Genomic DNA, 13,184 nt, shown 5'->3' on the forward strand with positions numbered 1-13,184 from the left:
CATGTGGGATCTTCCCGGACCGGGGCATGAACCTGTGTCCCCTGCATCGGCAGGCGGACTCTCAACCACTGCGCCACCAGGGAAGCCCTGTACCCCCTTTTTTTTAGATTCCACATATAAGTGATATCATATGATATTTATCTTTCTATGGCTGACTTACTTCACTCAATATGACAATCTCTAGGTTCATCCATGTTGCTGCAAATGACATTATTCTGTTCTTTTTTATTGCTGAGTAATATTCCATTGTATATATGTACCACATCTTTTTTTTTTAAAAAAAAGACATTTATTCAGCGTCATGATCAGACTATTACATTTAGCAATCAACAGCATGGGTGCAAATATATATATATATACATTAAAATGGTTTGTTGGAATGCTTTACACTTTCCACAGAACAGAAACTAAAATAACCTGTTGTACAATTAGTCACAAATACAGTCCTCGAGTGTTTTTGCCCATACACATGAGCACTGTCTAAAACGTGTCTTCTTTGTAGCAGCTCGGCCCTGCCACCACTGTGCTTGGCCGAGTTCACAAATCCATTGTAACCTGTAGCTTCCCTGTCACTTCCCTGGCTTCCTCTCCTGCTAAGCTTTGTTTCCTGGCAGTAATCAAAACCTTCTGCCACTGCCACAGCTACTGCTGCTGCTGGAACCACCACAGCCACCTTGGTTTGGGGGTTTGGCAAAGTATTGGCCTCCACCACCATAGGGGCCAGAACTTCTGCCTCCAAAGTTTCCTCTTTTCATGGGTCCAAAATTTGAAGATTGATTGTTGTAACTGCCAAAATCATTGTAGCTTCCACCACCTCCAAAATTGCTTCCATCGTTACAAATTCATTATAGTCATCCCCACTGCCACCATATCCACCACCACTGCGGCTGCCACCAAAGCCAGCTCGACCACTGAAGTTTCCTCCACGATCAAAGCTGTCATTCCCACCAAAACCCCCTCCACGACCACCACCAAAGTTTCCAGAACCACTTCGACTTCTTTGGCTGGATGAAGCACTAGCCGTCTCTTGCTGAGATAGGGCTTTCCTTACTTCACAGTTGTGGCCATTCACAGTGTGGTATTTCTGAATGACAATCTTGTCTACAGAGTCATGGTCATCAAAGGTTACGAAAGCAATGCCACTGCCTCGGTCAGTCGTGATTTCAATCACTTCAGTTTTCCCATACTGTTCAAAATAATCTCTTAGGTGATGTTCTTCAGTGTCTCCTTTAATGCCACCAACAAAAGTCTTTTTCACAGTTAAGTGGGCACCAGGTCTTTGAGAATCTTCTCTTGAGACGGCCCTCTTTGGTTCCCCAACTCTTCCATCCACCTCGTGTGGCCTTGCCTTCATGGCCGCATCCACCTCCTCCACAGTGGCACACGTGACAACCCCGAAGCCTCTGGAGCGCCCGGTGCTTGGATCCCTCGTTACCACAGTCTGTGAGCGCTCCCCGCTGCTCACAATGGCTCCTCAGACTGTCATCGGTTGTTTCAAAGTTCAGACCTCCGATGCAGAGCTTCCGCAGCTGTTCTTTGGGTGACTCTGACTTAGACACGACGGCAGTGGAGGCGGGCGGGGGGGAGACATCAACGATGCTTACTCAGCAGCATCCACGGGCAGAAAGGAGATCTACCGAACGTATCTCTTTACCACATCTTCTTTATCCATCCCTCTGTTTATGGGCAGCTTGCTTTTATTGGAGACTCCTTTTAAGATTCTGTTCGAACAGACGTCCAAGACTTAAAGTTGAAAATCCCTGTATTGGGCTTCCCTGGTGGCGCAGTGGTTGGGAGTCCGCCTGCCGATGCAGGAGACACGGGTTCGTGCCCCGGTCTGGGAGGATCCCACATGCCGTGGAGCGGCTGGGCCCGTGAGCCATGGCCTCTGAGCCTGCGCATCTGGAGCCTGTGCTCTGCAACAGGAGAGGCCACAGCAGTGAGAGGCCCGTGTACCGCAAAAAAAAAAAAAAAAAAAAAAAAAAATCCCTGTATTGCTGTTCTGAGATATTGAAGCCCCAGATTTTACAACTCTCAAGGCTAATTTCTTTGGCCCCATTGCCAAGAAACTTTATTCCATTCAAGTCATTTGTATTCTTTTCCATTTCTGATGTTCTGAAATAGACATGTGAACAAGCAAATCTTCGTGTACTTATGTGAGTTGTGCTTCCCAGGTACTCTTCATGTTTAGCCAAAACTGTCCCCTTAATTCCCAGGGAATTCCCTGGGGAAGATAACTATAACATTTTTTAACAATAGAGACATGTGAAGGCACTTGACTTTTCCTGGCCCCTGATTTAGCCACTGGAGTACTTCCACCCCTTGGAATCCAGGGTTGCTAGGGGACTATCTATGCAGTTCAAGACTTTGAACTTGAGAATATGTTCAAAGCCTATTCTCTGTTCAGGCACAGAGAATACGAATTCATGAAGGGAGCAAAGCTCCAACCTCCAGATCTCTGCCTGGAATGCTCTTATCTCACATTGCCACAAGTTTCCCTCCCATTCTTCATCTGGGTCTTTGCCTCAAATGTTATCCCGTTAGAACTGCCTTAAGACTGGGGCAGGAGGAGCCCCTACCTTGTCTTCTGAGCTCTCTGGCCCTCTTCCAGCCACACCTCTTTCCACAGAGCTAGAAGACCATGGGCCAAGGGGATGAGTCCACCCAAAGCCCCTGTGCCTCACCCCTTTTAGATCATACTGCGGGTGCACGAGACCCTAGAACTCCCTACCCCAGTAGCACCAGGCCAGCTTCTAGAGACTGCATCAGCCTTTTTCCAATGTCTGTTCTCTTAAGGAACCAAGGAGCGGCTATTTGCTGGAGGTATAGATGGAGCTCAGATGTGCAGACAGGGATGCTATAGGTGTGGGCACAAGTTCCCTTGAAGTATGGGATAGAGCTGGGGTGCAAAGAGTAGGAGGAAGGTTGAGGGCCAGGGACCAGTTACCACCTAAGCAGCCCCATTCCAGTGCACATCTTGGGGGAAGTCTGAGATTTCTAAACTTAAGTTTAGCCTTCCAGATTATTATGAAGGTATACTTGTCAACATGAAAGGACAGGAATTTTACATAACAGTTTAAATTGGTTTATAATTTTAAATTATGTAGACATATGATACGTGTGCCTCCATTTGCACTATTTACCCTGGCCCTGCAAATATCAGGGATGGGCCCATCACTGACCTCCCTGTCTAAAATAAAATACCACTTCCTCTGTCACTTTATTCTTACCCTATTGTACGTGTCTTCATAGCCTTTGTCAACATAGGATCTACATTTACATCTCTCTATCCCTATCCACACTAGAACGTAAGTTCCATGACTGTAGAGTCTTGGTTTTATTTACTGCCTCAGCCTTAGTACCTAGAGCAGTGCCTGACACAAAGAAACCACTCCGTAAATGTTGAATGAATAACAAATCTAGTCTCAGATGGCTTACAGGTGAGGTGGCCTAACCCAGCAGACACAAAGGGAAAAGATCACGTGACAGCACTCTGAGGAACGCCTGCTCCCGTTAAGATAACTCAGCACTGGAACTACAAAAGGTAGACCACAGAAAATTAATCATCAACACTTTAGTACACATGAACACAAGATTAGTTATCAGGTTACTCGTGAGAGGGATATGTAAGTGAATATGGAGATCTGTGTGTAGGCTGGAGAGTTAGATGTGGGGTACCTGGGCTGCTGGGAGCCCCAGTTGGAGGAATCGTCCTAACAACCTTGGGTGGCCAGACCTGCATGCTGAGGGAACTCTGATTCCACCCAATGGACCACGCCAATCCAGCCCAGACTAAAATGGAAGGGGGCCTCTAATTCATAATTAGGAAGCCCTCAAATAATATTTTCCTTAGATGATCACAGGCCTTGGGGAGTGCGGGGTGTGGGCACATCTGATCCCTGTGGCGTCATAGTGGTCACAGAGTCAGAGACTGTCCTACCACCCGTCCTTCTCTCCCACGTGCTTCTAATTCACAACTTCTTATCGCTTGGTGGGATCCCCAGAACCTTCTGGGAACAGCATAAATCGGTCCAATCTATTCCAACGGACTCTTTTCCGGTTGGATACGGGGCCTGTGAGAGGCCAAATGACTTCCCAGAGTCCCCAATAGCGACAGGAACGCGGGCCCGGGACTCTGCCCTGCGGATGTCTCACACCTATCGTTTGGCGGCGCGGGGGGGGCTCCGGGGCCTGGGCTGAGCTCCCCGCCTCCTGGGGCCGAGGCGGGAACCCGACTAGCTCTGAGGTCTCGGCGGACCGCGAAGGGGGCGCTCGCAGCCGGGCCCGGACTCCAGCGCCCGGTTCCGGTTTTCGTCCCTCGTCGGCTTTCCTGCCCACTGGCCGGCGGGCGGGGCGGGGAAAGGGGCGGCACCAGGCCACGGTGGGCGGGGTCACGTGGCTCCTCCCCGCGACGGAGACAAGAGGTGCGGTGGAGGCGCCCGGCACCAAGTCGTCCGAAAGTTGTGCGCAGTGGTAGACTCCGCGCAGCTGCAGAGGATGGAGTGCTGTGGACGCGGCTCCGGGCCGCAGCCGTCGCTGCTGCTGCTGCTGCTGCTGTCGCTGCTGCTGGTGGTGTCCGGCGCTGGCGCAGCCCCGCGCTCGGCGCTCTACTCGCCCTCCGACCCGCTGACGCTGCTGCAGGCTGGCACCCTGCGCGACGCCGTGCTGGACTCCCAGAGCGCCTGGGCGGTGGAGTTCTTCGCCTCCTGGTGCGGCCACTGCATCGCCTTCGCCCCGACGTGGAAGGCGCTGGCCAAAGACGTCAAAGGTGAGAAACTGGGTGCTGGGGGAGGCTCGCTCCCCTCGCCCCACCTGGGCGGATCCCCGCCACCTGCCTCACGGAGGCCCCTTCAACGCTCTCCGCTTCCTCCTGCCTGTCACCTCCGCCCATCTTCCTCTCTGCCTCTCCCAGTTCCCCCCAGTTTCTCAGCCCTCAGTTCCATCTTTAGCTCCCGCCCCTCCCTTTCTTCTTCCTCTTGACCGGTGTCCCGAGTTTTCTCCCCGTCCCCGCGGTCTGGGTCCCCAGACCTGCTCTGCTTTCCTTGTCAGTCTTCTGCCGGCTTATGGCCCCCATACCTGCGACGTGGTCTCCTTTGTTCCTCCTCCCTGACACCTTACGGCTTCCTGTAGTTCAGCCTTGTGGCAGACCCCTTCCTACCAAGTTCTCCAGCTGCGGTGGGATCAGTGTTGGCGAGAAAAAGAACTGATACTCATTCTGCCGCCGCCCCTATTCCCACTCCCTCCTTCCTTTCCCCACCCGTTGGCTAGTAGACCCTGCTGGTAACGTAGACTTCCTTTCTCAGCTGTATCTTTGAGGCAGAGTTTCCCTGTTTGCTGTTTCCCGGCCGCTCCTGACCTGCTGCCTCCAGCTCCTTAGCTTCTGGGCCACATCCTTCTCTTTCCCCCTCCTTCTGCACCTTCTCCTTCTGCTTCAACCTGTGAGCCCAGAGGCCCGACTGAGGGCAGCCTCTTGGTGTGGGTTTGGCCCTTGCTCCATTTTCTCCTTCATTGGCCTGACCACTAATACCGTATTTCCTTGATTCTAAGAGACTGTCAGTTGTGAGACCCACCATTCATTTACTAACAGCCGGAGGGGTAGAGGGATAAGACGACCGACTGCTAATAGAGTTATAGAGATTTAAAGGTGTACTCCATTACAGAAAGGTTAATGTTTTTAAAAACTTAAGATTGGAGCTGAGTAAATATGGCAACAATAGTAATGAATATTTATTGAGTGCTTACTGTATTGTATGTCAGACACCTTCCTGAGTGAGTACTTGATGTGTATCATCTCAGAGTTTCCTTTGCACAGGTAAAGATCCCTGTGGTGTCATCCATCTGCCTAGACCAGGTAGTGGGTATTTGGCGGGGCTGGCGTGGCGTGATGGTAGTGGTTTGCTTCTGATTTGCTGCCTCTGAATGGAGTTATTTCCTGATAACTAGGTGGTGCTAGGGCCCTAGCAGGGCTGCTGACCTTCAGCGGTCACTGAATGAGGCATCTTAGGGCGTAGGCCTCTTCCTGGAGAGGGAAGAACTGGAACTGTTGTTCCCCTGCTGTGCCGTTTTCTTGATACACTCAACTCTTTGCGGTAGAGTAGTGCATTTGTAGATGTTGGTTTTCAAACTCAGGCCACCTCTTCCCTTGAGCAGCTTGCAGGGTGGTTCCTGAAGTGGTTAGATGGAAAGATGTATCATCTGTTAGCCATATGGTCTTGGAAAGGTTTTTTTTTTTTTTTTTTTTTTTTTTTTTGCGGTACACAGGCCTCTCACTGTTGTGGCCTCTCTCGTTGCGGAGCAGAGGCTCCGGACACGCAGGCTCAGCGGCCATGGCTCACGGGCCCAGCCGCTCCGCGGCATGTGGGATCTTCCCGGACCGGGGCACGAACCTGCGTCCCCTGCATCGGCAGGCGGACTCTCAACCACTGCGCCACCAGGGAAGCCCGGAAAGTTATTTTTAAACAAAACCGATGAACCGTTTTCCCTCCAGTTTACACGCAGACACTTGTCTGCATGCCTCTCTGTTCCCATCACTTGAATGTGCCATTTCTCAGCAGCTCTTCACACTGCATCATTTCAGTGATGTCAGCACATCTGGTCAGGGCAGGAGGTAGGAAGAGTGTTGAACTTGGAGCTGGAACACCTGAGGGGCACTAGGTGTTCAGGGGACACTGTGGGCCTGAACGTCATAAAAATTCCTACATCAGTTTACACTTTGAGGCCATAGAAGTCCCTTAATGGCCGCAGGTGGACTCAATCTAGAAGATTCTTACATCTTGAGAGTGCTGAACAGAAAGATTAGCTTCCAGCTGACTCATGGGTTTGGCCTCTGGCAACCCAGAGTTTTCCAATGAATTGCACATCCAGATTCTGACCCAGCCTGCTCCTGGATGAGGGTTGCCACTTCCCAAAGGGGTCTTCTCCCCAGTGCATGGAGTGAGAGTTTCCCTAAAAAAAGCAAATCAAAACTTAACGTCAGAAAGGAAAATGGTGTCCGTAGAGATGAACCACAGTCCATGGGAGATGGGAGATTCAGGTGAGAACTGGAAGTCTCCCATGAACCATGGAGGTGTCAGCCCCCTAAGCAAGATCATGTTGGGGGGAGCGCTGGCTGAACCTGGTGTTGGCCTGCAATGATAAAGAATGCTTCCACTCCAATCCAAGGAGGTGTTTCCTGGTGAGGCCCTTTAACATCTCCGTATTCTGAGGTTCCTTGAGAAAGTTTGGTCGTGGGCCGGCAGAGGGTTGCTCTCGCACCACCCTGGGCCCATGGGCCTGTGGCCCCTGCCCTCTGCCATTGGTATGAATGCCTTGGGTAGGAGCAGTGAGACTGTGGAAGGTCATGAGAGGAGAGAAGAATTTTGCAACCCTGCCCAACTGGCCTCAGGCATTTAATCTGACTGGCCCCGGCTCATTTCTTCAGTAAATTGTAGGCTAGGTTCTCTGCGGCAGTTGTTACCCTGGGGCAGAGCGCTTGTTTCTAAGGGTCTGGCTCACCCCTTTCTATTCCAGAGCAACTCTTACTGCCTCACCGTGTGTTTGGGAAATTGATTGTGTTCATTTTAGCCCTTCAGTCCTCGTCACTGGCTAATCAGTCAGCAGATACTTGTTGAGTGACCTCTGTGTGCAGAGTATTGTTTACATTGCCATTGGGTAAATCACACAGCAGGGAAATTGGCACCAGTAAGAAGCTGTATTTGAAAAGGGTCAAAAGAGCATAACTCAGTCATTTCTTGTTTTGGGAATTCAGGGAAGGGGAAAGTGACAGAGGCCTGGTCACCAAAGGCCTTTATCTAAGCAGTTATTTATTATACACTTGCCTTATGTCAGGCACTGTGCTAAGGGCCTCTATAGGCCACTGTTGTATATAATCTTTATGAGAAAATATCTGAGCAACAGATAACTTTTTTTTTTTTTAACCGGTAAGTAACTTGCCCAAGATTACACAGATGCTGGAGGGGGTTCTTTTTTTATTTTATTTTTTTCTATTTTTGGCCCCACCATGCAGCATGTGGGATCTCAGTTCCCAGACCAGGGATCAAACCCACGCCCCTTGCAGTGGAAGCACAGTGTCTTAACCACTGGACCACCAGGGAAGTCCCTGGAGGAGGTTCTTTTTTTTTTTTTAATAAGTTTATTCATTTATCTATTTATTTATTTTTGGCTGCGTTGGGTCTTTGTTGCTGTGTGCAAGCTTTCTCTTGTTGCGGCGAGTGGGGGCTACTCTTGGTTGTGATGCGCAGGCTTCCCTTTGCGGTGGCTTCTCTTGTTGCGGAGCATGGGCTCTAGGCACGTGGGCTTCAGTAGTTGTGGCGCACTGGCTCAATAGCTGTGGCTCATGGGCTCAGTAGTTGTGGCTCACGGGCTTAGTTGCTCCGCGGCATGTGGGATCTTCCCGGACCAGGGCTTGAACCTGTATCCCCTGCATTGGCAGGCAGATTCTTAACCACTGCGCCACCAGGGAAGTCCCTGGAGGAGGTTCTTGAACCCAGCTCTTCCTGACTCTCCAGAGCCTGGGCAGGTGGAGAGCGGGGAGAAGGAGGAAGCGTACTCCAGGTGGGAAAATGACCTGTGCAGAGTGTGGAGATGAGATTTGTAAGGCGTGGGTGTTGAGTGACAGCAAACAGTGTTGGTTTCCTCCTTTTCTCTCCCAGGGCCGTCCTCTCCTGCTTGTACCCGTGCGCTGCTAGTGCAGAGCCTGGCGCAGGGTGGCAGCTCACTGAACACTCGTGCAGACCAATGGCACAAGCCTCACGGGCTTCCAGATGAGGCTGTGAGTGACCAGGTCTTCTGGGGCTGCCGTGGCTCCTCTTGACTCAGACCTGGGGTGTCATCCAGGTGTGAGGGGCGGGGAAGGCATTTTGTCCACGTCATGACCTCACTGCCCAGAAGCCGGCAACAAGGAGGAAGGGATGTCGTGGTAATGGCATAGGCCTGGACAACTCCCTGTGTCAGGAGGACTCCCGGAGACTCAGGCGCGGGTCTCGTTCTGACCTCTCGACCTGACTGGCTCTTGTGGTTTGGGTGGGTCTGGCCCCTGCCTTAACAGAGGCCCAGGCTGCTTAGCACTCAGAGGCCTCATGGCCATGCTTCTTGGCGAGAGTGTTTTGCCATCCAACACCCCATGGTTGTCAGAGCTGGGAAGGACTGGAGACACCTTCATCTTGGCCCTCGTGTGACCGGTGAGGAAACGGAGACCCAGAGAGGAGATGTGTGGAGCTCATGGTGCTTCGACCAGTTGCAGCTGTCTGCAAGCCCTGTGACTCTGGTCCTGTGCCCCTTCCTGGCCTTGTGAGTGGGGTGGGTATGCCGCCTGTGACTCCAGAAGGAGCCCATCCCCCTCACCAGAAAGCATCCCCTCTCCCGCCACCCAGGGTCCGCAGCTGTGCTGCCTACACTTCCCTCCCCTCCCGTCCGCTCCATTTGCTCATTTACTCTGTCAGTGGGGAGATTACTTTGCCAAGGCAGTAATTGCACCAGGAAAGTTTTTTTTCTCCCTAAGAGTAGGGCTGGACTGAGACTGCTAATCCTTTTGGTGTTAGGCCTGCAGGTTGTGGTATTAAGTCACCTGACACTTTAAAAAGCCTCTCTCCCCCAGCTCTGAACCTCTTTGACAGCAGTGCACTTCCCGTAAATGCAGCTTTGCTTTACTAGTGGAGCACCCAGATAAGGGTCCTCTCTATTCCTGGTACCGTTACTAGAATGACGAATAGTCAGGTCCTCAGTGATTAGGGTCAGAACAGAGCTTTGTAGGTCATTATGGCTCATTAGGGTATTGACGTTGATATTCCTGGGAAACATTTCTCAGCCCGGACTCTCCCAGCACCTGACCGGCCCCAGGCTTCCCCTCCCCCTCCCCCTCGGGCTGGGGCTGGTAAGAAGAGGCACCGGTTCCATTTCGTGGAGGTACAGGGAATCAAGGCGTAAAGAGAAGGAGTCCCGGACCTTCCAGGAGCTGGGAGCTGAGAACTCTCAGGCATCACCTCCCGCCTCCATCCCCATTACTAACACCCACCCCACCCTGTCCCCTCTGAGTTTCCTGGCTGGGAACAGAGAAGCTCTCTGTTGTGTCCTGGGCCCTCTTGAGACCACCGGGGAGGCTCAGATCCTGGGTTCAGATCCCACATTCACCACTGATTAGTTGTGTGCCTCGGGCACAGTTATCTGATCTCTATTTTACAGTCTAGAGATGAATAAACACCTCCTTACTTTCTTCATAGCGTAGCTGCGCACCTACATTGGGCACATGATAAACTCTCTATATGCCTGATATCACTATCATCTAAGTGAAGGCTGAGTCTATGATATTGACCAACTCTTGGGCGTTATAGAGAATGGTATGTGGCTAGAAGAGGAAACTGTCTTCACCATTTTCTCTCTCATGGGGAAGGTTGTGAGTGGAGCAGACAGCAAAAGTATAAAGGTAGCATCCTGACCCTGGTGAGGCAGAGGGACAGAAGTGGGGTTTGGGGTCTGGTAGCCCTGGGACCACTTGGAGGTCTCTTGGTCTCTGTCCTCGTTTGTAAAGTGGCGAAAATGGTGCCCACCTCCAATGGCGGCGGTGGAGTGGGAGAATCTGGAGGACACAAAATCTGTGGACGCTCGCTGAACACTAGCTTTCTGTCCTCTCCTCTCCCTGTGCCTTCAGAGCCTCATGCCCCAGCGGGCAACAGACAACAACTCTGGCCCGAGGGATGGCGGCCTGCACTCTTGGAGAGGAGAGGAGTGGAGTGGTTGAGGCCTGCTGTCCTTGGTCCCTGCCAGGTGGCCTTGTGAGACCCCCTGCCAGGGGCCCTCACTGGTGGAAGGACACAAAAGTGCCACTCTTCTGCCCTTAGGTCTAATTGACTTGCTGATTCTTTTGAGAACAGCCGGGCCTCTCCTGGGGGTCTCCCTGAAAAAAGCCCTAGATGCAGAGCCGGAGCCAAGCCTGACATGTGCCAGACGACCCTACAGGGTGACCTGTGCTTCCCACCCTCTGCTGGGCCTCCCTTGGGCAGGAGAGGAGCCATAGAAAGGAGGCCTGGGCTGCTCTGCCTGTGATCCAGGGCAAAACCCCATCCCTGGGCAGCTCACGTCTCCTGCATTCACAGGTGACGGGCATTAACCTCACCCCCTGCCTGGACCTGAGGATAGAGTAAGGCTGAGAGAAGATGTTCCAGCCCTGTAGCGGCCCCGGGACTGGGTCAGTTGTATCGTTCAGTCGACAGTCACTGAGCACCTATTGTGTGCAGGCTAATGGGGAAGCTAGGCAAGGAGGATGCAAGGATGAAGAGACGTTTAGGGATGGACAGGCTTGTAACTGTGTGGTGGAAACGAGAGCAGGGTCCTGAGCCTTGGGCTTGGGGGAAGAATCCCGTTCAAACTGAGTTGTACCTGACAACTGGGAGTTTGTTGGGAGGGTAGGGGTGGCTGTGGGAATAGCCTAGATGAGCATTGTGCTTTCAAGGAAGGAGAAAACTTTCAGCGTTCTTGGAGCATAATTTGGGGAAATGGTAAGAGGAAGCTGGGTGGGGAGGGACCAGATTAAGAATGGCCTGATGCCTGTTGGGTTTTCTTCTAGAGGCAATGGGAGCCCCCGAAGAATATTGAGTAGAGAGCGACATAGATCTGCAGATAGAAAAGATCACTGGTGTCTGGGTAGCCTGGTGATGGAGCGTATTAGAACCTTGGCCAGGAGGGAAATGAGACATTTCATCTGGACAAGAAACCCTGCACTAGCTCCCTAGGAGGGTGGGTCAGAGGCGACGTGAGAGGTAAAGAACCCGGGGAGAGGAGACATGGGGGAGGGCAGGAAGAGACTCGGGACGGGGGGGGGGGGGCGGACAGGAAGCTGGTTGGTATTATTGGTTCCACGTGGCTGGACTGCCTGACTCTGTCCCTCCTACGTGGTGCTGGCAGTGGGGGAGGGGTCGGGGAGAGCAGAGTGTCAGGGAGGGCAGGAGGGCTGCTGTGCCGAGCCCAGTGTGGAGCAGACCCTGGTCACTGACCACAGCAGGCTGCCCTTCCAGCTAGATGTAAAGCTGAAGGATGCAGGCCGTTCGGGTTGGCGTGTATTTGTAGCTCAAACTGTTGCCCTCCTGTGCTAGGGGAGCCGATAGCTCGCCAGAAGGGGTTTGGTGAGATGGGGTAGCGGGGGATGTTGGGGAAATGGCATCGCAGTGTGTGGCTCACCTGTCTCTGCTGAACACTTCCATTCACACCCCACTCCCCCGTCCCCACGCCCTCCCTCCTGCCAGGATTCAGTGCCAAATGTCCATTGCCAGCAAGAAAGGAGAAGGGGAGAGGGGCTGGGGGGGGAGCGGGTGTTGCCTCTGGCCTGCCTCACAGTGCCAGACCCCCTCCCTCGTGTCACCCCAAGAAGGACCAGCTTAGTTGCTCTGAACCTTCGGAGCCTTTCCTTTGAGGGATGGGTCAGGGGTGTCTGGGAGGCATCCTGGCTCTTAGACTATACATCTGTTGTGGAAGTGAGGGTGACACTCCTACCCTGGGCATAAAAGGTTCTGGGAGCTCTGATGCCTTTGGAAGTAGTGGTTTTTCAGATGTTGTAAGGGAAAGGTTCTGGGGCGAGGTAAGAGGTTCCGGCAAAGCCACAGGTCTCAGGGATGTTATTTGGATATTAGTCTTCCGTCATTAGCGAGTTCTGCGTGGGCTGCCTGTGTAAGTCCCCCCACCCCATCCTGTGCTCCAGGTGGGAGGGGTAGGGCCCTGTGGGGAGCATGTGTGCCCTCCCCGACTCCTCAGGCAGCCTTGCCCCTTCCCTCATCGGCCTGGAGATGCCCGCGTCGGGGAGGGTGCTGGGGAGCCAGCCCTGAGCCCCAGGCCGGCGCGCCCACGCTGGCCCCTGCCTGCCTTCCCGCGGCATCGCCTCTGCAGCCCTGTTCACTCTCCCCTCCTCATCTGCTCACCCCGTGCCCTGGTTGCCTGTCACCTGGACTGACAGTCAGGGCTCCACTCGGTTCTCGCCTTTCCTGCCAGGCCCCTGCTTGGTGCCCAGGGTTGGTCTGCCCTGCGGCCACGTACCTTCACAGCCCCGTGCCACACGGCGTGGCACCAGCGCATCGCCAGCTCACCGTCTGTGCAGCTTCACGTGCACATCCTCCATCCCGGCGGGAGCAGCCTCACCGTAGTGTGGCACTTTGGTAGGTGCTCCCGGGGCACCTGACCTGGAACTGGAGCTCAGGAGG

At 53.1% G+C, this 13,184-nt stretch overlaps 1 protein-coding gene and 1 pseudogene across 3 annotated transcripts in view; one reads left to right on the plus strand and one right to left on the minus strand.

Annotated features, from left to right (window-relative positions):
* Positions 1-597: 597 nt before the first annotated feature.
* On the minus strand, positions 598-3,742 carry LOC309820438 (heterogeneous nuclear ribonucleoprotein A1-like; annotated as a pseudogene). The gene is made up of 3 exons: positions 3,679-3,742; positions 2,580-2,631; positions 598-1,457 (listed from the first exon to the last, which is right to left on the minus strand). The product of its transcript is annotated as a heterogeneous nuclear ribonucleoprotein A1-like (transcript).
* A 677-nt stretch (positions 3,743-4,419) lies between these two features.
* The window catches only part of QSOX1 (quiescin sulfhydryl oxidase 1), a 41,411-nt gene continuing 32,646 nt past the window's right edge, over positions 4,420-13,184 (plus strand). For both annotated transcript variants that reach the window (XM_082676870.1, XM_082676869.1), the window contains exon 1: positions 4,420-4,768. In XM_082676870.1, the coding sequence (XP_082532996.1) occupies positions 4,498-4,768 (271 nt within the window). In that variant the 5' untranslated portion in view covers positions 4,420-4,497. The remainder of the gene's footprint in view (positions 4,769-13,184) is intronic.

Source organism: Grampus griseus, assembly GCF_964374135.1.
Source record: "Grampus griseus genome assembly, chromosome: 1".
In the NCBI taxonomy this organism is placed as follows: domain Eukaryota; kingdom Metazoa; phylum Chordata; class Mammalia; order Artiodactyla; family Delphinidae; genus Grampus; species Grampus griseus.